Source organism: Triturus cristatus, chromosome 4_2 (assembly GCF_964204655.1).
Source record: "Triturus cristatus chromosome 4_2, aTriCri1.1, whole genome shotgun sequence".
Taxonomy (NCBI): domain Eukaryota; kingdom Metazoa; phylum Chordata; class Amphibia; order Caudata; family Salamandridae; genus Triturus; species Triturus cristatus.
The window spans coordinates 289,265,155-289,291,032 of record NC_140586.1 but is presented as its reverse complement, the minus strand read 5'-3'; the positions used below and the strand labels follow the sequence as shown (position 1 = coordinate 289,291,032).

General features: G+C 44.2%; 1 protein-coding gene across 3 annotated transcripts in view; it reads right to left on the bottom strand.

Moving 5' to 3' along the window:
* The window catches only part of LOC146833667 (flavin-containing monooxygenase 5-like), a 249,701-nt gene that overhangs the window by 146,036 nt on the left and 77,787 nt on the right, over positions 1 to 25,878 (bottom strand). For all 3 annotated transcript variants that reach the window (XM_085601551.1, XM_085601552.1, XM_085601550.1), the window contains one exon: positions 3,514 to 3,676. In XM_085601551.1, coding sequence (XP_085457677.1) covers positions 3,514 to 3,676 — 163 coding nt within the window. The remainder of the gene's footprint in view (positions 1 to 3,513; positions 3,677 to 25,878) is intronic.

Genomic DNA, 25,878 nt, shown 5'->3' with positions numbered 1-25,878 from the left:
GATCCCTGTCTTGGTAATTTAACAGTTTCGCCAGGATTGGCCGAGGCGTTGCACCGACTGGGGGCTTCGGACCTAAGTATCTGTGTGCTCTTTCCACGACAAAGACAGGGCACAAATGAGGATCAAAAAGTTCATGAAGAAGGTGCGTTACAAATGTCTCCATCTTGGATATGGCGGTAGTTTCCGGGATACCAGTAATGTGTAGGTTGTTTCTACGCGACCTCGCCTTCAAATCGTCGTTCTTAGCACGGATGATGCCTAGGAGCTTGTCCATATGCAACAGCTGCTCCTTAGTTTCCACCTGGAACTCGTGGAATTCAGTGTGACGATAGTCAAGGGAATCTAGTCGGGTCTCGTGCACTGCCACCTGGGTCTTAACCGAGTCCAACTGCGTAGTTAGAGTATCCAACTTCGAATCTATATTCCTCAAACTGGAACGCATCTCCAACATGAGGGTGTGCAGGTCTTCGCCCTGATCTTCCACCAGCAGTTCCTGCTGTCCGTCCGATTGCACGTCTGGATTTGACTCAGCCTGGTGTGTGGTCCGTTTGTTGTTGAAATTAAGCTTTGGTTGCTTAGCGTCTTGTTTGCCCTTGATGTAAAGATAGGTAGATGATGCAAACCACAAAAAGCGACAGTCCGCACACCACACCCTCCGTCACCACCCCGCACCAGCACGATCGTCTGGGGCTGCTATATTTCTCTCCTCTTCAGGCTCCTCCAAAGCCTCACGTCACACAGCAGTATCATATGACCTAACAAGTAGAGTCGACCGTGACATTCAGGGGGTCTCTAGTTAATCCGCACTTCTCACGTTGGCTTCCCCCAGAGGTTCACCTCACAGGCCGCAGTGTCACAGGGGCTATGGAGCATATGAGTTCAAAACCCCAAGAGTTCACCAACACATAGCCAGGGTACTGCGTGCCAGTGTCTGCAGTGCTGAAATTGGGCGGCAGGGCGATCCCCTCCGCAGCCAGCCACGGCCCAGGAATCTACCCAGGCTTCAGATCCAGTTTTGCCACGCAGGACCCCACATCAACGAACCTCCAATGCAGGGTATGGCTTACAGACGCCACTCAGGGTCCACAGATAAGTAAAAACTCTACAGTTGTAATTGGGACATATAAATTCAAACCCTCCAGGGGCCACAAAAATACAGTCAGAATATTGTGTGCACTACTTAGCGGCAGCAAGGCAAATACCCACAGTCAGGGTCGCAGTGATCCTCAATTCCGGTTAAGCCACTCTGGGCCCCTCGTCTGCAAACCTCCAATGCAGGGTAAGACCAATACACCCCCCTCGATTACCACAAGTGGACAGTGCTGCTCCTGGATCTCTTCTTCACCCAAGAAGGCCGGTTCATTTCCCACAGCTATGCATAAGTACAGGCGCCACACACTAAGCTCAGCACCCACTTGTAATCCACCTCTCTCCTCAGTATGGGCTCGGTGGCGGCAGTAGCCCAGATCGACTTTAAGACTCAAGGCGCTGATCTTTTCCCTTCCTCCACTCTCGGCCTCAGCATAGTGCGTCTTCAAGATGGCGGCGCGGGATCTCTAAGAGAACATCGCTCTTCACCGCACATAGCCTCAGGTAACAGTCAGCAGGGGCATCCGCAGCAAAGCTCTCTGCCGTTTCCGAGTCTTCACAAGCTGCGCACATACCTCGGATCGTGGAAGCGCCTCGGTCCAAGGGCGCTCGCCTGCCCTTCCGGTCTGCGGCCGCGGCCCAACAGCAGCCGCGGGCTCGATTTTCAGGCTGCTCGCACTGGGAACGTCCAGGGGTACAGATCGTCGTCTGCGGCCGGCGGTTCAACAGAACTCCCCGCCGCCGGCCCCAAGGCATCCGCTGGTCTCAAAAATGGCACCACCAGTATCCGCAAGTGTTCCGCAGTCTGCAGTCACTGGTTACAGGCGCAACACAGCTCCGTATGTAAGGATTGTACCAGGATTAATTTACCGGCCAACGGAGCGGCAGACCCCCCCCCACCCCCCAAAGTCGGCAGCTTAGTTAATTTTGCCACACGCGCATGCCCCAAATTGAGACAAGTAAGCACTCCCTAGTTACAACCTCATAGCAACAGAGGGGACCCGCAGCTGCTCCACACCCGCAAACTGCAGGCATGCACTCGCACCCGAGGCGCCATGCTGCCAACCAGTAGTGCAGTGTAAAGTGTGGACAAAAAGAGTGCACAACCAGGGGCAGGCCCCGCCAGGGTATCTCGGTATTGGACGCCGGCAATGCTCCTTCAACACAGTGGGAGCCCATGCACCCATGGGGTTGTGCACCACCCACGACTGTGGAGACGGAAGAAAGACCCTGATGATGCCCACTGGCTTTAACAAGGTGATCGGCCGACCCGCCTCAATAGCAATTGCCGACGGGGTTCTGGACCACCCATCCCGCTGCTCAATTGTTCCTCCGCTCCGCGATCGCCCCCCACGAGCCACGCCCCAAGCTATGGCCCCATGGGCACCACAAAGGCAGTGCCCGGCTGCGGGCCCTCAAACCCTGCCGCTACCCCCTGCAACACACATATTTCCAGACTTGGGGCTTCGAGCCACAGGGTATCAGGGGAAATTCTGCACTCACCAAGGAAAAACGACGCCAGACCAGGGACACGACCGTGTGACCGAGGCCAGACCAGGGACACGACAGCGTGTCCAGCGGGCGGAAAAAGAGGGTGGCCAGTGGGTGGGGGCAGGTATAAATACCTGTCCCTAGCCCACTGGAAATGACGCCGCGGAGGCACCATACCCGAGGGGGGACTCCCAGAGGAGGGGGTCCCTGTGACAAGGGCGGGGAGGTGCCTGAAGCAGCATTAGGGGGCCGCTCTCTTAAGGGGCTCATTGTGTGCACCGCGGGCAGCCGCATGTTGGCTGCATGTGTGTATGCATGAAAGTATGTTTATTTGTGTGTGCCTACTGTGAATGGGTGGGTGCGTGTGTATGTGCTTGTGAATGCTGGGTGTACGTGTGCGCTTCTGAATGTGCACATGTATCTGACCCACAACTCATCCACATTACCAGCTGCCACTGGGAAACCCCTCACAACAGAGCAAGGGGTTTGCACCTGGAACTTGCTCAGAAGAGATTTGCTTAGTGATTAAGGTGGAATTTGTCCATTCACAAACACAGTAAGCTTCATAGCTTTTCCTGTGTGACAAAAGTCAGAGAGAGAAATAAAGGGAACTCTCACGCTCAAAACCCAAGACTGTGTCGACTTAACAGGGGATGTTGAGTTCAAGGATATTTGGTAGAAGTGTAGTGACCTTCTGTCATGATTTGGAATTTCATGCAATGTCCACAATTTGGGCTTTCACAAAGCTCAGATCTAATAGAGAAAGTTCAGATTTATTCTTAACATAATGCAGCTAGTAAATTAAAAATGTTCAGTAAATTTCATCATTAGCCCGGTTTCTGCAGCAACCTCTACAGGAGCAGACATTCTTTTATTTTGCTTCTGGCCACAACAAACAGATCTACTTCAGGGATTTAGAGCAGTGGAACGTACCTGGGAAAGAGTCCAGCGGCATGTGTGGAAAAGTGTGATGTCCGCTGCAGACCAGGATGGCATCAAAGATGGCTGACTCCTGCACCCCATCCGTCTCTGTGACTACATCCCATTGGCCCGTAGTGGAGAAATCGGGACGTTGTTTAATGCTACACACAGTAGTCTGCATGGAATACAAGAAGGACTAAATTAGCATCTAGTCATCTAGTGCTGGAAATAGGGCACTTTTTGTGTTAGAAGGTGTTAAAATCCCGTTTTGGGGTTTTATAGCTCCATTTTGCGCACCTGCACTTATGTTGTTTATTTATTTTGTGCACCAATTAAATGCTGAAGGAAGAAAATATTAAGGGAGGCAGAACTACCTATTGAAAGGCTATGTTCTAAATAAATTATATTAAGGATTTCTTTTTCTTTTGTTGAATTGTGGTCCCAAAAATACGAAAATATATCATATTCTATTTACTATAGCCATCCTCCTGGCTTAGACATAACAACTTACCAATGAATACATAACTGGGAGAAGGAAGTGTAGACAAAGCAAAGAGTAATGCATTAGTCTGGTTTAAAGAATACACAAATTAAGACATTTTTATTCAAAGACATTTTTAAATATTATGAGTTAGACAATATCTGGCTAAATTATTAAAGTTTCTGCCTGGTTTAAGCCAGGAGACAAGGTTCTGAGTTGTATTTCACTATTTTGTGATCAAAACATCGACCTAAAAAATATTGCATCCATAATATCAGTGCTTAATTTGAGCCAGTGGTTGACAGTAGGCGCCACCAGCACTTATTTTTGGGTACCAGCACTTTTTTTTCCTCTTTAGACATTTACCAAGAGCAACAAAAGAAAAAACACATAAAGCGGAAAAACTGAAAAACCATCACAAAGGGAGAAAGCAGGAACCTGCAAGAATGAGATAAATGGACAAGGAGTGTCTGGCAGTGGATTAAAGAGGAATGAAGTGAACTGAAGACTACAAAGCTTTGGTAGTCCGTGCGCTCATGTTTAATTCTACTGGCTGCCGGCTTCTGAACGTTGCTTTGGGCACCAGCACTCAGTCACTTACAAACTCAGCACTGCACGATATTGACTACAACTATATCCTCAAAGTAAGTATGTATAGGTAAGCGTAGATCCACAATTCTTAAATTATTGCAATACCAGGTTTTTTCCTGGCACATATTTAATCTAGGAAAATAGGTCCGTTATGGGGACAGGGTGCTGATTTTAGTTCTAGTACAACCATATTTGCACACTATTCCCCATTATGACCTGTCAAACATGGCATCAACTGGTAAAACTGATTCAGGAAAACAAAGCAAGAACACAGTTTTAACTCGTGGTGATTTCACTACAAGTCAAATCCATGTAGCTCAGTGTGAGGACCTGTGTGTAATTGGTGTACTCATAAATGCTCAATTACTGTCATTTTCAATTATTAATTTTGAAAATCATTTGGTAGCAAATGTTTTAATTGAGGAGTAAGTGGGGATTAAAACACATTCTTAGAATTATTTTTCTGAATAAAAAGATGAAATGGCCACTGTCATGTCAGTATTGTAAATAAAGATGCAAATTTGCAAATTGGAGCTGTCACAGGAAATATTCGCACTAAAAAGTTAATACATTGTCTATGGAAAAATAACACAAGTGTTGTGACATTTGACAAAACAAAGTTGATTTCCTTAACATTTGGCAGGAGAATACTGCCAGCGTGGCACCCAAAGGGTGATGAAGTGTGACGAAGAGACATTTAAACCGCATTTCCTGTATAATTAAATTTGATAAGGAACTGCCAGTGCATATTGTCTGCCTGAATTAATATGGAGTTTAGTATTAGGAGAAACAAAGGCCATACATCTTGACATCCAGAGAAAGACTCTCTGAACTTGCAGAAGAACCTTGTTTGATTTGTGTAAGGATTGCAACCATAAATCATTGCAATTGGAAGGACACTGAATGAACTTAAAGACTTTGGAGATTTATTTAGAAATGTTCTGTGCTGACTCATGGCAATTTCAGTGTGAGGTGAGAGTTATTTGTTTAAAATATTTTGTGTTCTGAACCTATTCTTTTCTCTCATGTATCCTTGGCATAGAGGTATGTGTAAACACATTTATTGACAATTTGAGTGTATTCAATTATGTTCATACATTACAAGGGTAGGTTTATTTTGCAGATTGCCATATTGGAACAATACAATAGAGAAGAGATAGCTGAGAAAATAGATGTAGTTCAGGAGTATAGCAATGTTCCAAGTGGGAGAAGTTTCCAAGTTATAATCCTACACTTTATAAAATACTGTTTTTATTTTTTATTTTAGATATTTACTGATGAGAAACTAGAAAACCAGCACTCCAGTGAGACATACCTTTGAAACAGTTGTTTTTTTTCTTTTCCAAATCCCCTCTCCCCTGGGAACTCAACAGAGCCAACAGTGAATTCCTTTTGGGGGTGGATTCTGGTAGGGCAAGTTGAAAAGTACTGCAGAGGTTGTGGTGTCCCTACAAAACGGGTATTGCTGAATTTGTTAACAGCTTGGAAAGCCTACGGAGACTCTCTTGTCTGGACACCATGAATCTTCAAACTTTTTCATTAGGTGACATAGGGCAAATGATTTTCGAATTGCAGACGAGACAGTAGAAGCTTGCAATGAAAATCAATGGCTTAAAAAGCCATTTATACAAATGTCTCAAAGTGTAGACCAAATACATGGTTTACAAGCACCACTACCTGATCAGGCTTCAGCAAGTGCAACTCCCACAATCTCAATCGCTCCCAGTGCTGTGTCGGGTCCGCAAATTGTGTTTCTTATGCAAACTCCTCTTGCAACCCCAGAGAGGTATTCCAGAGACCCTCAAAATTTAAATATTTTTATTAATCAATGACGGTTTCCTTTGTAAACCTTCTGCCTTTCCCACACCAGAATCAGGGTAGCAATCATGCTGTCTTATTTGATGGGAGACGCAGCAGCTTGGCCTATGTTTTTGGTGGAGCAAGATAGTCCATTACTGTATAATGTTTATAACTTTAAGGATGAGCTTTGTCGCATATTTGATCGACGTGTAGATTCAGAATTATTAGATTTAAAACAAGGGAAAAAGATTTCGTAACCTACCTCACCCAGTTTCAACGATTAGTTCTAGAATTCGCTCGGCTTACAGAGAAACAGGCAGCATTATTTTATCTAGGTTTAAATGATGAACTTAAAGATATGCAAGCTCAAGTTACGGACAGAACAACAGACTGTGATACATTAATTGAATTAATGTTAAAGATTGATCACAGATTGAGTGAGAGAAGAGGTAAAAGGAAGAAAAGAGAAGGTAGAAGTAGATTTTTTGAGAAGGTTAACATAGGAGATAGACAACCATCTCCTGAACCCATGCAGATAGTGTCCATTCACCCACCTGAATCCAAGGAAAAAGAGAATTTCTTAGAACAAAGAATTTATGTCTTTACTGATAAACATTTTCTTAAATTTTTTCCAAAGAGACCTGGTAGAGGTTGGTTGGGAAAACGGGAAAGCTCAACGGGAGGATGGTGCGGCCCATGAAATGATAAGCACCATTCAGCCCTATCAAGAACAGTTTTATTGAACACAGTGCAACATGGAACCTCTAATCAATATTGAAGTATCTTTGTTTGAATTTGACCATGAAATATTTGAATGGTAGAAGTAATTGATTCTGGGGAAACAGGAAATTCTGTGAATTGGGCCTGGGTGTGCAAACAGAGGTTTACCCAGATTAAGAAAGAAAGACCAGAATTGGTAAGAGATGGGACTCCTTTGACTTCAGTCCCTATCACTCATTGTACATTGCCTTTACAGATGGTCAGTTTACAAATCACAGACAACAAATTACATTTGACATTACTGATACCTCACAGTTTCAAGTAATATTGGGTGTGCCTTGGCTCATTAAGCATATTCCTACCATAGACTGGGCAAGTAGTACAGTTCAATTCAAGTCAAATCAGTGTGAAAAGAATTGTATTCTAAGAGAAGAGTGTTATGGGAAGGAGGTGGCAATATCGAAAAGCCAGCTCATTATGACGACTATAGCAGAAGAAGATAAATAATTCACTAAGTTAAAGAATATGATTCCTTTGGAATATTATGATTTTCTTGACATTTTCACTCAAATGAAGGCAGAGGCTCTTCCTACACATAGATCTTATGATTGCTGTATGCTTTTAAAACCTATTGCATACCCCCCATGCAGTAGGATATACGCCTTTTCTGAATCAGAAACTGAACATTTACTATAGATATGTGGATGCATATCTGGCAAATGGGTTTATTTGCCATTCTCAATCTCCAGTATCATCACCGTTGTTTTTCATCCTGAAGAAGGAGGGAGATCTTCGCGCCTGTACAGCCTACAGAGCTTTAAATTGAGTCACCATTAAGGACAGATATCCATTATTCTTAAATTCAGTGATATTGGATCAGATAAAGCAGGCCAAAGTATTTACTAAGATTGACTTACGTGGGAAATATAATCTTGAAAGGGTAAGCAAAGGTGATGAATGGAAAACAGCTTTTCAAACCAAATTTGGCTTGTGTGAATATCAAGTAATGCCGTTCGGTCTTAGTACTGCCCCAGCGCCCTTTCAATTTTTTGTAAATGACATTCTTAGAGAACGCATTGATATCAATGTCATAGTCTATATAGATGATATCCTGGTCTTTTCTGACAATCTTGAAGATCATGTATTGCATGTTAAAAAAGTGCTGTAGAAATGACGAGAAAACCAACTTTATGCAAAAGCTGAAAACTGTCCCTGTCATGCCAAAACTGTAGAGTTTTTATGATTTATTCTATCACCAGAAGGATTAAAGGTAGATCAGAAAAAGGTCCGAGCCATTCTAGACTGGCCTACCCCCAATTCTTTGAAAGATGTACAAAGTTTCCTAGGATTTTCCCATTTTTATAGACGGTTCATTCAGGGCTTTACCAACGTAATTTCACCCATTGCACATTTATTAAAGAAACAAGTAAATTTCCATTGGTCTCCTGAAGCAGAAGAAGCACTTGTGGAATTGAAAAATAAATTTACTGAGGCTCCCATTATGCGTCATCCAGACATTAATCAACCTTTTTTTGGTGATGCAGATGCCTTTAATAGGGCCATTTGGGCAATTTTGTCACAAAGACATCCAGAGACAGGTCAAATGCAGTCCAGTAGCTTTCCTTTCTAGGAAATTAAATAATGTAGAATGTAATTATACTATCAAAGAAAAAGAACTCTTAGCAATTAAAGCAGAATTCACGGAATGGAAACATTACCTATTTGGATTGAAGGTGCCAGTCACTGTGTTCACAGATCACAGAAATCTTTTGTTTTTAAAGTCAGCAAAGATCTTAACTTCAAGACAGATAAGATGGTCACTTTTTTTTTTGCTGAATATAATTTTATGATAATATATCGTCCAGGAACCATGAATGGAAAAGCAAATGCTTTATCACAAGCTTGCAGTCTTAAAGGCTCCTCTCAAAATAATACTTCAGAGCCCATCATTGAGGAAAGTAAATTTGTAATGATAACACAGTTAATCACTGTATGCCTGGGTGGAGCTCGCGGAGTGGATCATTAAAGTTGCCGGAAAATCCAGCAAATTCGGCAGGGTTCAGTGAGCAGGCAGAGTATTGTTGGGCCATCCCTAATGAAGTCCCCTTGGCTGCTGAGGGTCGTTGGGGGCCAAGAATAACTCTGGGCGGAGTTTGTGTAGCCATGCTACGCTAGACTACGCGAAGCGGCAAAATAAATCTGCAACGCTACGCGGAGTTCCACGAGCATGCAAAGTTGCTTGTTCCGCATGCTCGCGTATGCTCGGGCATGCTTCCGAGATGTTTTTGACATCGGGGGGAAATACAAACTTCATCATGAGGTCGCCAATGGGCGCGGCCATCTAAACACGGTGGTAGCTCTACGCTTGCTTTTACTGCTCCCGCCACTGTGTAACTCCCCCAAAGCCCAGAGTTACCCCCCTTCTATGGTTACCTCCCAACTTCCACAAAATATATGGAAACGCTTACTATGCTACACGGCAAACTGAATGTTCGTGCATGCGTGCAACTACCTTACAAAAACCACATTGTTAAAGAGAAGTGTTTTAATATTGCGCTCTAAAACAAGCCGGGAAAAAAGAATCCCGTCATGATGGAATATTTCAGGCACTGAAAGAGGTATTGCTGAGACCGCATTATAAATGTTACCTGAGGCAATGGTCTACCATTAGGGCACTTCGTCCTCTCTATTGTGCACTTGGGCGTTCTGCTCTTTGGAGCACTGTCTACAGGTATTTCGAGGCACTAGGCTTTAAGATGTTCTCAGAAGAAGATTTTCAGCTCTTTCTGGTTTGTTTTGGGGGAGGCTTAATTTTGTCCGGCTTAAGTAAGGGGGTCCCACCGGTACCTCGCCACAGTTTGAGGAGGAGTCCTTAAAACACAAAGTAGGACCGCGATCTCCTCCAGGGTATGCAACGCTCCCTCACAACCCCCCTCCGTGTCGATTCTAAAACAACAATGCGGTGCGAGGCACAGGATGGAGCCCACGTGCGCGCGGCTTCAAACAAGCCCTCCCCCTCAAATGCTAATCACTTGTTGTTGGAGGCGTGTGGGGACAATGGAGCGCCAATCACACGGTAACTTGATTTTTTTATTAATGTATAGATGTCACTTAATCTCTTCCGGTTGAGCTATAGGCTCTTCCCCAACCAGCAGATCTTTATGCCCCGGGGCACCAGTAGGGACGACTGCTCTGTTTAAATTATGTAGATCACCACTTCTCCTGCCATGCAGACTAAAGGCTACATTTGATAGCACCCAGGATAAAACAGGGTCCAAGGGTAAAAGGTTCCTCAGGGCACTTGAAAGCGGGGGATTTCACATCAAACTGACAGATAGTTGAACTAATTAAGCACTTTCCGAGGATGTCCCAGAACTCCTGCTGTAATCTCTTTCTCGTCTTCTAGTACTTTAAAGAGGTGCGTATTCCTGCATAACGAGACGGGGGGAAAAAAAGATTCCATGCACAACAGAAATTTGAGTGCAATCATTTTTTTTTTATTATGAGGCATTGATGCACAAGACACAGTGGCAGCACAACTTGTTTAACAACTTGTATCTTTCTATAATAAAGTGTTTCCGAAGAAAACTTCACGTCCCAGGTACACTTCTCAGTTAAAAGCTTATTTCATGCACTGCTTAAAACACAGCAGTGATCTTCCAGGGATCCCCAGTAAAATAGTTTCCCCAGCCCCCAGCTGGAGTCTGCGTACCTTATGCTGCTAAGCTATGCCACCACGTTAGACGCATATCTCTCCACGCTTCAGTGTCACAGCTACTTACCGCTATTATTACTTCAATTTTAGCAGCGGTTAGGGTTGGCAAAACTAAGCAAGCATCTACATGTGTGCCAACAGCTAGACTTCCTGGAAGAAGATAGATCACAGACATAGTGAAATCACATGCACATGACTAAGGGGCATATCAACAACAACCGGCGATAATTATCTCTAAGCGCACTTAGCGCTAGGATAATTATCGCCGGCTAGCGTGAATTTTTATCGCTGAGATAGCGTGCTATTAGCAACGCTTATCTCAATAGCGATAAAAATCCTCACGCTAACAGGCTAACGTGAGATTATCGCTGGAAACCCAGCGATAATCTCACGTTACCTTGTTGATAGGGACAGGCAAACTTAGCCATGATATCCTCCTTTCATATGATATCATGGCTAAGTCTGAAAAATACCGGGGCATATCAACAAGGGCTTTATCTCTGCTTTTTTGGCTTTAAAAGCCAAAAAAGGAGAGATAAAACTAGCGCCCTATCAACAACAGGGTGCTAACACGCAAATTTGCATGTTAGCACCCTTTTACTCTACGCTTCCCCTTGCATCTCTAATGAGATGCAAAGGGGGCGTTCCAGAGTAAAATAATAGGAGAAATGTCGCTAAGCGGCATTTCTCCTATTATCAAGAATGTCGCTAACCCTGTTAGAGACAAAAAAAGCAGCGCTAACCGCGGTTAACGCTGCTTTTTTACGTCTGGTATTTTTCAGACTTAGCCATGATATCCTATGAAAGGAGGATATCATGGCTAAGTTTGCCTGTCCCTATCAACAAGGTAACGTGAGATTATCGCTGGGTCAGCGATAATCTCACGTTAGCCTGTTAGCGTGAGGATTTTTATCGCTATTGAGATAAGCGTTGCTAATAGAACGCTATCTCAGCGATAAAAATTCACGCTAGCCGGCGATAATTATCCTAGCGCTAAGTGCGCTTAGAGATAATTATCGCCGGTTGTTGTTGATATGCCCCACCATACGTAAAAAAGCAGCGTTAACCGCGGTTAGCGCTGCTTTTTTTGTCTCTAACAGGGTTAGTGACATTCTTGATAATAGGAGAAATGCCGCTTAGCGACATTTCTCCTATTATTTTACTCTGGAACGCCCCCTTTGCATCTCATTAGAGATGCAAGGGGAAGCGTAGAGTAAAAGGGTGCTAACATGCAAATTTGCGTGTTAGCACCCTGTTGTTGATAGGGCGCTAGTTTTATCTTTCCTTTTTTGGCTTTTAAAGCCAAAAAAGCAGAGATAAAGCCCTTGTTGATATGCCCCAAAGTCTCTTGTTGCACCTGGAGAAAGTAAATTAGAGAGAACATTGCTGACAAGCTATTGATGGCGGCAATAAGCCTAATCTATTTATTATGAAAAATGATGACAAAGGCAGTATGCCTAACTTGTTTATTGTGAAAAGTATAGTTTTAAGAGTGGATTTTTAATACTGTGCTAATGATTGAAGGCATGTTTTTCATTACAAAGAATGTTGTGTAGTGACGTGGGGGCATATCAACAACAACCGGCGATAATTATCGCTCAGCGCTCTTAGCGTGAGGATAATTATCGCCGGCTAGCGTGAATTTTTATTGCTGAGATAGCGTGCTATTAGCAACGCTTATCTCAATAGCGATAAAAATCCACACGCTAACAGGCTAACGTGAGATTATCGCTGGAAACCCAGCGATAATCACACGTTACCTTGTTGATAGGGACAGGCAAACTTAGCCATGATATCCTCCTTCCATAGGATATCATGGCTAAGTCTGAAAATTAGCAGACGTAAAAAAGCAGCGTTAACCGAGGTTAGTGCTGCTTTTTTTGTCTCTAACAGGGTTAGCGACATTCTTGATAATAGGAGAAATGTCGCTTAGCGACATTTCTCCTATTATTTTACTCTGGAACGCCCCCTTTGCATCTCATTAGAGATGCAAGGGGAAGCGTAGAGTAAAAGGGTGCTAACATGCAAATTTGCGTGTTAGCACCCTGTTGTTGATAGGGCGCTAGTTTTATCTCTGCTTTTTTGGCTTTTAAAGCCAAAAAAGCAGAGATAAAGCCCTTGTTGATATGCCCCATAGTTTGCCACGGTTTTGCTGTTGATTACACCCTGTGACAAATACTAAGGGTAAAATATTTGCAGTTTGACAACCTTTGCTATGCCATTTTGAGAAGGTTGAATTTTTGCCAACTTTAATTTTAGGTATATTTGTAACTTTATACCGGAGGGCTGACTTGTTGGAAAGCTTATGCAAAATTCAGTAGGCCACCTCCGCATCAGGGCACCGCCACCAGCGCAGACCCACTTCAGCACCAGCGCAGCCCCACCTCAGCAGCAATTCAGCATCAGCGCAGCATCATCTCCGCACCGCCTGAGCACCAGCACGTCACCACCATCTGAGTATAACTCAGCACCACCGCATCAGCACAGCACCAGCGCCCGCTGCTCATGTTGTTAATTTAGGTACTAATTGAATAATTCCCAACGTCCACCCTCCCATTGTTTCTGCCCCCCCACCCCCAGTGTTTTTTAATAACAAACGAGCCTTCGAACAGGCAGGAAGAACTTGCAAGCATCGCAAAGTCAAAAAAGACGAGAAGATATTTTTTGTTAATTCTTTTTTTATTAAATAGTCGGTCAGTTGTACGTAATGTGTTCTTGGTTATATACAAGGTAACAACAATGCTTGTAACACTTTTTTATTATAACTTTTTAACATGCTGCACAGCAGCCAGAATGCTCTACAACATAGCTTAAAGATATTGGCATAGTCAATAGCTCTGACTAATCACTTATAAGGTCCTAAAGGCGAGACCTATTGGCTATGCCAATGCTTGTTTCTATTCCCATGGTTATCATCCCTGCTTCACTGCTGAACAAATTGAAACAAAATTTAGTAACCCTCCATTAGAGGAAAGAATCAGCGTGATGAAAGATATTCATAAAAAAGGTACCGAAAATGTACATGTAGATAAAGAAAGATTCAAGATAAAAGCAGATAAAAGAAGTCATCCTGCTCCTAAATATCATGTGGATGATGCTGTATGGTTGTCTACTAAGAATATATATCCACACGAGAAATGTAAATTTCACCCAAAATTTATTGGTCCATTTTCTATTATTCAAATCATAAGTCCAGTAGCTGTAAAACTAACTCTACCAGATTCCATTAAGATACATCCTGTTTTCATGTATGCTTAATTAACCAGTGAAAAGTGGTACCCGACTTTGCCAACCTCCTCCTTTCAAAGTGCAAGGCTCCGATACTGAATATGAAGTTCACTCTATTGTGGACTCTAGATATGTAAAGGGCAAACTCCAATATTTAATTAATTGGAATAGTTATGGACCTGAGGAACAATCATGGGAATTTGCTACACAAGTTCATGCTCCCCAATTAGTAAAGAAATTCCATAAATCAAACCTTGAATAACCCAGCCCTGAGGCAGAGCTTAGGGGAAGGGGTACTGTCAGTATTGTGAATAAAGATGCGAATTTGCAAATTGGGGCTGTCTTAAGAAATAATCGCACTAAACGGTTAATATGTTGTCTATGTAAAAATAACAGAGGTGTTGTGACATTTAACAAAATCAAAGTTGATTTTCTTAATAACGTGGCAGGAGAAGTCTTCCAACATGGTGCTCTAAAGTTGGTGAAGTTGCAAGATAAGACACAGACAAGTTTTCAGGGAAGTCAGATTTGTCTCATTTCAAAGTTATATTAAGAGAACAATTCGGCAGCTTCCCAAATCAGTTTCTCAGACTGCTGTTGCTATCTGTAACTTTCAAATAGAAGATATAATCCTGTTATCTTGGTTTGTAACCTTGACCTCCAAGACAAGACTCATGGTAGGATTGTTTTACATTATTTTTGGCACAGAGTTAAATGTGTGAACTTTTGGCAATTGGAGGAAGACATTTAAACCAAAGATTTCTGATTTCATGATGCCTTTGTTTAAAACATAAAGTGTTTGACAAAAGCTGTCCTAAAGCAAAGAAGATTAACAAAACATTTCTAGTGCTCCTAAAACTTCCTTTTCTGTATAATTAAGTTTGAGTTTAGTAAGGTACCAAAGGCTATATATCTTGACATCCAGAAGAGACTGTCTGAACTTGCAGATTAAATTTGTTTAATTTATGAAAGGATTACAAGCCATAAAGCATGGAATCTGGAAGGACACTGAATGAACTTAAAGTATTTGCAGATTTATTTAGAAATGTTCTGTGCCGACTCTTGTCAATTTAAGTTTGAGAAGATAATTATTTGTTTAACAGTGCTTGTGTTATGAACCTATTATTTTGTTTCAAGTATCCTTGGCAAAGTGGTGGGTGTAAACACACTTATTGCCAATTTGAGTGTACTGAATTATGTTCATACATTGCAAGGGTATATTTATTTTGCGGATTGCCATATTTGATTAGTACAATAGAGAACAGATACCTGAGAAAATAGATGTAAATCAGCAGGTACAGCAATCTTCCAAGTGAGAGAATATTCCAAGTTACAATCAAAATACTGTTTTTTTGTATTTTTGATTTTCTCTGAAGAGAGACTAGAAAATCAGCACTCCAGTAAGACATACATCTGAACCAGCTGTCTGTTTTCTCTTCCAAATCCCTTTTCCCCCGGGACCAGTGTCAAAAGTGAATGCCTTTTGGGCGGTGGATTCTGGTAAGGCAAGTTGGAAAGTACTGCGGAGATTGTGGCATCCCTACAAGACAGGTACATCTGAATTTGTGACAGTTCTTGCGGTGCCTCTTTGAACACCGACTTTGCGTATCCTGTAAGGGTAATGAATACAGACTTACCACTGCTTCTATAGTGAGAGAGGATGCTGTAGAGGCTAAACTCTCTGAGGAATATATTGAATCTAATATATTTTACAGGGTTGGCTTTGCTTATGAATTAACCACTGCTATGAGCAAGAATGGTAGATCTCTAAGCGAATCTCTCAGAGTGACTGATGCACTTGATGCTGAGGCAATTGCTCTAATTCTGGCTAAATGGCCAGCTAATTGCTGCTGGTGGCTTTGGTTGTGTTTGTAAGGGACACCCGGATTGAGTCTGTGAATTTCCCTAGTCTAGCTGTGGTTTGTACTGTTTTGGTGGAGAAACACAGGTCTGAGATTTCTCTGCAGTGTCTAAGATCATGAGTACTTCATGTAGGGATTACCAGGCTATGTCGCTCACAAGCCATCTTTGGACAGAAGCACAATAGGTGAAACCAGGATTCACGTTGGTAGCTACATAGTCGACAACTGATTAAGTTGTCCCGCCGGGCCCAAGATGGATTGAAGTTTGCGACTGTAGTGCAAGAAGCCTCATGGCCGAAATTCTCTTCCGGGTTTGAACTGTCAAGACTTGCTTGAAATAAGGCTGGGGTTTGCCCAGGGTATAGGAGGCGTCCAGTTTAGAGAGGTTGGGTTGGCGGCGTAAGCTCTCCAGATCTCTTTCGAATGAGATTTTCTTAACCTGTGCATTCACTGATTTTTTCCAGGCAGTGAACGGAATATCATGATTTTGCATGTTTTGAACTTCTATTTCAAGTAGGCTTAAGGCCTCTCCCAACTGGGCCTGCCATGTGGAGCCAGCCACTTCAACAAGCATTTGCAATGCAATAGGTCTCGCATTTACTTGAGTTTGAGCTATTGACATTGTAAATGACAATGCCTTTTATTTTTGTTTCTGTTTTTAAAACAGAAATAAAAGGCATTGTTATTTACAATGCCAATAGCTCAAACTCGCGTAAATGCGAGACCTATTGCATTGCAAATGCTTGTTTTATTTGTGTTTGCTTTAAAAGTGCTCGTGCTTCCAATTGACACTCAGATGCAATGAAGAGACAGCCGAGGGGCTAAGAGAACAACAATATGTTCTCAGTCACTGAGGTAAAAGGGTGCGTGATGCCACTTCATCTAACCCTGGCATTTTGGTGAATAGATCTGTATCAGAGACTCAGTGATGCAGCGTGAAGGGAAGCTCGGCTGTCATGTGCCTTGGTCTTCGCCTGTACTCACTGCACTGACAACCATAAGCTCTGAGTGAGACAGCTCATCACAAAAACACACATGCCACTGAATCATAACAGGCAGAAAACAAAGAGACAAGTAAGGGTGAAGCAATCCAAGCAATGCAGCTGAGATACAGTCAACGACTGACAGTGAAGACCGAAGGGACAGAAAGGTGGCGGGCAGAGGCAGACACGAAAGAGACATCCAGTCTGAAGATCACACAGGGGAGAGGAGAAAAAGATCAACCGGCCAAGGAAGCAGTGGAGGCAGCAACAGACCGGGTGAGATGGGCTGGAAGGACACAAGCAGACTAGAAAACAGGGACAGACGGAACCCTGCTGACAAAGGCAGGGGGAGGGGAAGGGACGATCAGAGGCAGTGAGTACTGGACACAAGGAGCAAACAAGACTCACATGACAAACAAGCGGAAGTGAAAGTGATCGCGATCGCGATCAAACATCGACATGCGACCGCGACAGTGAAAGCAAATGGTGTGCAGGCTGCCAAATGGTGCACGCGCCCGGCGCACATGCACGGTATTTGGAGGCCTGACAGCACTCGTTTGCACTTCCAGATCCCCCATTTACAAAAGCTCTCGCGAGAGCAGCGCTAAAGCGCTGTCTCAGGCGAGACCTAAAAAGTGATTTGATTTGGGCTTTCAATGAGGGTGCTGGGGCACGCAAGGTGCTGCTGTAATATTTAATTATGTCCCCATAACATGTAACTTCTGGACGGGCGAGTCCCAGCTCCAGTCTGACTCTGGATCCCCTAGCCTGTTGGGGGAGTGTTAGAACCTTCTCATAAGCTGAAATATGAAAATGCATGAGAAACCTGTTGAATGCGCCGGGGAATGCGAGGTGACTGTAATTGATGGAGGGAACAAGTTTGGCTTTCCAAACTTTCAGGATGGGTTCTGCAGTGGGGCTGTGTAGCAGCTGATTTAGGCACTTTAAGCTATGAATGATGCCGGCCCCCTTACTTCTTAGATGTTTTAAGTGAGCAGTTGGTGTTGTCCCATGGTATAGCCAGACGCCAAGATAGTTGTAACTTGTGCATGTTTTTATTTGCTGATCGCCTAGGAGCCATTGGGAAGTTTTCTTTCGAGGGTGCTTCCCAAAAATGACTATCTTACCACTGTTTCTATAGTGAGAGAGGATGCTGAAGAGGCTAAACTCTCTGAAGAATACATTGAACCTAATATATTTTGCAGGGGTGGCTTTGCTTATGAATTAACCACTGCTATGAGATAGAATGGTTGATCTCTAAGTGAATCTCTCAGAGCGACTGATGCACTTGATGCTGAAGCAAGTGATTATGATGTACCTACTGTAATTGAAATCTAAAGCATAGGTAAGAGAACCGGTAGTAACTTTTGACTATCAAGAATATGACATGGAAGTCCCAGCTAACTATAAGGAAGAGGGTTAAGACATTGCAGGATTTTCTTTAAACAGTCACAGATCTGGAGACACATTTTACAGCAACAGAGAAAGTGCTCAAAGCAAATAGTCAATCTGTCCAGCATCTAATATTCATCAGAAGTTGAAGGATGTGGAGAATCATCAATGATTTCAGAATCTTTTGGACCTTTAGGATCGTGGAAAGCTCAGAGGGTAGCAACATTAAGAAATTTATGTTAGAAATGTTTAATCAAGTTTTCCCAGACTTGAGACAGTTGACATTTGGTGTGGAGATTCAACGGCCTTACCGCTTCCCCTTTTGGATTAAGAATGACTCATAAACCTGCCACTGCTCATAGGGCTATCTCAATTTAAACAGGGAACTTTATTCTTCAGGAAATTCTGTTTGACCATGCTAGGTCATGTGCTCCTGCAATATCATCAACAGAATGTAAATCTCAAAATAATTAAGGGCAGTCAAACATTTTTTATATGTCTGGGTGCTGCCAAGGAGTTGTTGGATCAATGGAGTAAGAACAAAGGTTCTGAAGCTGCCACTTTAGATGTTGATTGATCAAAATATGATGAATTGATAACTATTGGTTTGTTAAGGGTAGGATGGTAATGGTGGTCGATGGTATACTTTAAGAATCTGTGTCACTTAGGGCGTGGCCATCAACGCTGCTAACTCCTGTACGTTTCCCTTTGCCGCAGCATGCGTTCTACTGTGTGTATAATATGCTCCTCTTGTTCGCTAGCGGCCGGCCTGAAGGTTGTAGGCCCATCTTTGTATATTCTTTGAACTTTGTAATAAACGGTTTCAAAAAAAAAAAAAAAAAAAGAATCTGTGTCACTGGGGCTGTTTGAGATATGAATTGAAGATACAGGATTCAGTGTTCGTGCCAGTTGAACAAGAGCAGGGAGCTTACTGGTCAAGTAGGCTCATGTGGAATTATTGTAATGATTTTCTTAAGGTGCTATTTTCTTTCTTGTTGGAAGTTTTATGAAGTATAGGGCGTGCACATTGTATTTCATCTCTTCTCTTACCATACTAATATTCTCTATGTACTTTTTTTCTTTGTAAAATGTTATGTGGTTTATTTGCCTTTTAAATCTCTCAGGTGAGGTGTGTGATTGACGAGTGTGGGCTTTATCATTTTTTCACAAACTAATTTTCGAGATAGTGCTTACTTTACATTGAATAATGTAAACTGGCAGGTTCGAGCAAATATAAATAGGCAATACTTTGTGGCTGCAGTTGTAACCAATGCAAAGGTTGATATTCCCTAGTGGAGTGAAGGGTGGATGTTGCTTTAATGGGGAGGAGTTCTAGAAGGATCACAGTGGGTGGAAGAGCATAAACCAGTGGGAAAAGAGTTGGGAAAAAAATCAGCAGCATGTGAGAATACAGAGGTGAGGGGACATATATAGGTTCCCATTAGGTATACATGTAGGAAAAATTACATTGTTGACATAGAACGATAAGGGATTGAATCCCTTTAAAAGGCGAGTAAAAAGTGATAGAGGAGCTGAAACAGGTGATTTCAGATATTGTCTGTATACAAGAGTCTCATGCCCAAGCCAAAGTTTTCTGCCTATTTAAAGACTTAGGTTATCAAGTTATAGTATATTTCACCAAAGACATGGCTATGAACAGCATTACCATTTTTTGTCAACATTAACATTTGAAAAGTCAAAAGAAACTGGCAGACCCTCAGCAAGGTGGTTTATTGTCATCATAGAGAAATGTTCCTATTGCTTTACAGTTTTCTCACTATATAATCCCACTATCGAGGAATGTTGAGTTTCTGTGCAACTAGATCCTGAATTTGTAAAGTGGAACAAACTGTGTGTCACATGCAGGGATTTTACTTTTTTGCAATCCAAAACTGTATATGTCAAACTCTAAACAAACTTCCTGAATAATTACATTTTGCTGGAGACAGTATGATAAACGTTTTCTGGATGGTGAACGCTCAACCCAACTGCGCATGGGTGTGCCTTCTGAACAGAGGTTCCTCCAATCATGTCCTCCAATCATTTGCCATTATCCTTGATTGTCGCCACTCCACAGAGTTCTCTAGGTGAAGGATGTATTAGTCTACGTTGAAGAATAAGGAGTTAGTAAAGATACTGTTGGACCTGGCCCTTTCTGCAGGGTTGCCCCAAAACTTTTTGCCTACTTACTTCTATTTTTGTGCTGACATTTGTTTTTGTTGGCCTTAGGACTCTGTGCACTTTACTACTGCCAACTAGTGCTGAAGGACTTGTGCTCACGCCCCTTAACATTTTTTTCATTGGCTTACACCTGTTTGACATATATTTTATTTACTTTTAAATCTTTGTAGAGTGGTACACCATATACCCGGGGATTATAAATTAAATGCTACCAGTGGGCCTGGATCACTTATTTTGACACCCACTTAAGCAGCACTTTACATGTCACAGGCCTGCCATTGCAGCCTGAGAGCAGACTTTAACTGCCAACTAGACTTGGCAATATAACCCCCTTGCCAAGCCTTAAACTCGCCTTTTTATTACATATAAGGCATCTCTAAGGTAGGCCCTAAATAGCACATTGGGCAGGGTGCTGTGTAATTAAAATGTTGGACATGTACGTTTAAGTTTTAAATATACAAGTAGTAAAACACTCATAAAATCGTATTTCACTACTGTGAAGGCCTACCCCTCATAGGATAACATTGGGGATTCCTCATTACATTCAATAAGCTGTAATTTCCAAATTAGGAGCAGGTGCTATGTCATGTTTGGTATCTATGGAACTGTAATGATAAATCCTCTTTAATGGTAAAGTCAGATTTTTCATTATAATTTTGAAAAAAATGCAACATTTTGAAAGTTGGCAATTTCCTGCCCTTAGCCCTTTGTGCCTGTAGCCTGTCTTGGGTCACATGACTGGGTATACCTGACAGTGAGGCATTTTGTGAATTCCTCCTAGACAGTCACACAATAGAGGGATTAGGTGTGCCTCAATGGGCCATCTGCTGGCAGGATGGGGGTCGGAGCTTAGCACAGCCCCACTTGCAACTGAATAGGGTGTGCTCTGCCTTCACACAAAGGGCCTAATTACCTCATATTGCCACTGCAGCCAGATTGGAGTCAGGGCAGTGTTGAAATGTAAATATTACACATTCGTTTTGCTTGAATATTACTTTATGTAAAGTTAGCATTCGCTGCACCATTTTAAGTTGAGCTGCCATTTTGAACTGCGATTGAAACTAACCCTAGCTTGGTGAGAAATGTCTCCTTTCATTTTTTTTCCTTTTTCTCAAGGTTTAATGCTGTCTTTCACTGAGTACATTGTCCTCATTAGTACATACCTTTCCCACTAGGTAGAGACCTTCTCCCACCAGCCCAGCTGCGGGCATGGGCAGGACGACCTTCAATTACAGATAGCATGTACCCAGCCCTAGAGTTGAAACTTATCCTACTGTACCCCTTTGTTTTAGCTGTATGAGCCTGGAATTTTACATTCTGGGCGGTGCCTTCATTGGTTTGAAATGTACTTAATGTATCTTTACGCTGACTGAAGTCAGTCCCTGTGCAGCAATCCAAGGAGGCTGGTCAGACCAGACTCCACTCGAGTGTACCTTAATAAATATCTTTGATTTGTATTCTCTACTGCCAGACCGACTCTTTATTTGTGAGGAAGGCCTCTCAGAGGACTGCCTGCTGATGTGACGTGCTGTGCACTCTGCAAGACTTCTTTGCTGTACCTGGAAGGACTGCTTTGCTGACTGGAGCCTGCCTTAAATCCTCAGAGGTCAGCCCTGCTGTTGAGACCTACATCTTCATCTGCACCCGGGACTACCAAAGTGACTCCAAGGGCTAGTTTGCTGGCCTCCTGTTCAGAGCCACAGGTACACAAAAGGCTCCTGACATCTTAAACCCACACTTGGACCCAGCCTAGGTGAGTCCTGAACCCCGAAAGGTGTCCCACCAATCCTGGACCCTTGGTTGTGGTGCTAAAAGTGCCCAGATAGTCAAATCCCAAAACAGAGGACTAAAAAAAAACTTTCAGCCTCATGCATCAAGCCAAAATCCAGTCGGTAAAATACCAATTCGTTATTAGCTCCCGGTAGCGAGTCAGAAATACCCAATCCCAATGCATCAACCCAAAACGTGAGCAAATAACGAATCGCAAAAAATAATCCGCAAAAATACCGAATCACTAATACCCAAAATGCTAAATTACCGATTCGCTATATACCGAATTAGCAGTTACCGAAATCACTATTAGCTCCCGGAAAGTGCCAATAGCAATTAACGAATCGCACCCCAATGCAACAAAAGTCGCTAATAACGAAAATCCCAAAAATCGCTATTTTGCAAGAGTTAAATAAGGGGAATCAAAACCTGGAGGTAAAGTAAAAAAAAAAAAAAAAGGTAATGCTAAAATAAAATCTACATGTGCAAATGATTGAGGCAATCACAAAACCCTTAAATGTGGCCCAGGAGACCCTGTTGGCTCCCACAAAATGGCTGCCCTCTACGTGCTTGCAAGGAGGATGCGTATCAATGCAGCAGGACAGCGCAGGAGAAGGGTCCAGGAGCGAGTTTTCAGACTGCGCATAACCTTGCTCGGGCAGAATGAGGACGAGGTGTACCAGAAGTATCGCCTCAATCGTGCTATGATCATGCGCCTGATTGCGGACCTGGAACCATTACTGCAGCACCAGACACACCGGACAAATGCAATCCCTGCGCACGTTCAGGTCCTATGCAGCCTGCACCTACTGGCCTCAGGGAGTTTCCAGGGGGTAATTGCGGTGGCCGGAGGTGTTTCGCAAAGCGCACTGTCACGCTTCTTCAGGAAATTCCTAGATGCCATGCTGACAATGCTCCACACACACATCAGCTTCCCCACAACCCCACAGCAGTTGGACCGCGCCAAACAGGCTTTCTACCAGGTGGCACAATTCCCACATGTGATTGGATGCATTGACTGCACGCATATCCCCATATGTCCTCCCGCAGCAAATGAGTACATATTCCGGAACCGCAAGTCATACCACTCGATCAACGTGCAGGTTGTGTGCAATACCAATAACATCATAACGGACCTAGTGGCACAATTCCCAGGGAGCACACACGACTCCTACATCTTCCGCCACAGTGGAATGCACAGGCAACTAATCAACAGAGAATTTGGAGAGGGACTCCTGCTAGGTACGTAGAAATAAGCTTCCCCACACCAACACCACACATGTATGTACATCACCAATGCTAAGTCTATGCTTCTATCTTCTAGGTGACAGTGCTTACGCCCTGCGTGAATACATACTCACCCCATACATAAATCCAGCAACCCCGCAGGAACATCGATACAACGCTGCACACATCAGCACTAGGAATGTGATAGAGAGGACTTTTGGGATTCTCAAGAGCCGCTTCAGAATCCTCCACAAGACTAGCGGCGCCATGCTATACCAACCTGATACATGCTGCCGGATAATTGCTGTATGTGCAATGCTGCACAACATTGCCACCAGAAGGGGGATACCCATAGAGGTGGACAGGGATGACGACCACCGGGATGACCAACCACCCGCCCAACAACGACAGGCACACATCCCAAACACAGCAGTGGGCCATAGGAGGCGGACATACATAATGCAAAATCATTTTTGAAACATGGGAAAATGAGACATTACAAGTTAGTTTGGGGTGCAACTGTTTAATGCACAGTAGCACTGAGGATTGTGCAACAAAACTAGCTATGTAAATCATGCTCCAATTGCATTAATGTAAATAAAAGGTGCCTTAAAGTCACGCCTGTGCATACACAGTAAGTGGATGGCCATGGTTGCCCCACCATGGTCCTGCATGCATGTCCAACTGTCTAGTGGCGCTTCCCACGTACCCCAAGCCTCCGCTCAGGTGTATCCAATGCCTCACCACGGCCTGGCCCCGTGGAGGCACGCGAACTGCGGCGCCTGGTGCTGGCCTCTGCCAGTGACACGCTGCTGACACTGGACGCAGCCTCACTTGTGTCATCCCCTCCCAATGCAGCAGCACTGCATGTGCTGCTCTGAAGGTGTTCCACAGCAGTGGTGATGTGTCCTAGTGACTTCGCGACATCCCCGCAGAAGTGCCCAAGGTCCACCTGCAGGGAGACTGAGCAGCGTGCCAACACTGCGGTGCTGTTGCTGTGCCGTGTTATGGCCTTGGTAGCGGCGGCGGAACGCAACATTTGCTGCCGGTGACTCCTCTTATGGCACTCATGGCCCTCCCTCATGGCACGGGTGAGCTCATGTACCTCCTCCCTGAGCTGAGCATTGCCCTCTGCAACCGCAGTGGTCATGTCCCTGACCGCCGTGCTCATGTCCGTGACTGCTGCAGTCATGGCGCGCATCTCCCTAGCAAGGCGCACGATATTGCAGCTAATGTTAGCCACATGTCGTCCCTGCAGGCGCTGTGTACGCAGCATCCTCTCCTCGATTGCAGAGGTTGTTGGGACATCCTGTTCGGCTGAGGTGACGGAACTGCGACGAGCCCTGTGCCGCCGTGCGCGTCTTGCGCCTCCAGGTGGTGCATCAGGTGGTGTGTATGTGTGCTGCCTGGGTGCCAATTGCGAGGTGGGTGTTTCCATCTCCTGCAAGGGCGCAACTTGGGACCTGAGCCTCTGCGCTATTGTGGCTGTAGTAGCTGCAGCCTGTTTGGCTGGTGCCGTTGCTTGTGGCGGTGGTGCTGGTGGCGTTGCTGGTGGTGCTGGTGGAGGTGGTGCTGTTGGGGTGGCAGGTGTAGGCGATGCATGCGCGTCCTGCACTGTCTCCTGGTCTGACTCGACGGGTGTTTCCGAGATGATCAGCTGGCCGCTGTTGTCCGAATCCCCAGGTGATGCATCTGTGTGTGAAACAGTGCATGGTTAGTGGGATAATTACAACTACATAGTGTTGTACACATAAATGTCCCTCTGTGGTCCACTAAATGAACAGTCTCCATCCATGTTCAACTGATGTGGTGTATGGTCATTGGATTTACGCCTGTACATGCACACTGGGCTGACTAGACTACAACTCCCAAGATGCACTAGTGTCATGTGTAAAGCTGTGTGTGCCAGAGCTGCAGACACACTGAGATCGGGCTGGGGGCATGGAAATGGATTTACGCTATGCTGGGTGTGGGCACAGGCATGCATCTTACCTTGGGCACTTGTGGCTGCGCCGGACGTGTCCATCTGGGTCACCCCCACGACGGCTTCCCGCTCTATCGTCCCTTCCACAAGGTCCTCCAGGGCTGTGTTGGATGGTGCTGTAGATGGTCCGCCTCCAGTCCTGCTCGCCTCCCGGAGCCTCTCCGCAATCCTCTCTTTGGCACGCTTCCGCAGGTCGTACCACCTTTTTTTGAGGTCGTAGATGCTGCGGGTCGTGACGCCAACTGCATTCACCCTCTCACGGATGCGCAGCCATATGCGCCGCTTCTCCTGCTCAGGCACCTTGAGGGACAGCTTGCCAAAGAGGCGGTCGTGTTTGCTGGAGACTCCCTCGATAAGGTACTCGAGCTCCCTGTCCGAGAATTTCCGCTTTCGCTTGCGTGCTGACCCAGCGCTGGATGGCACTTCCTGCGCCATGATGTGTG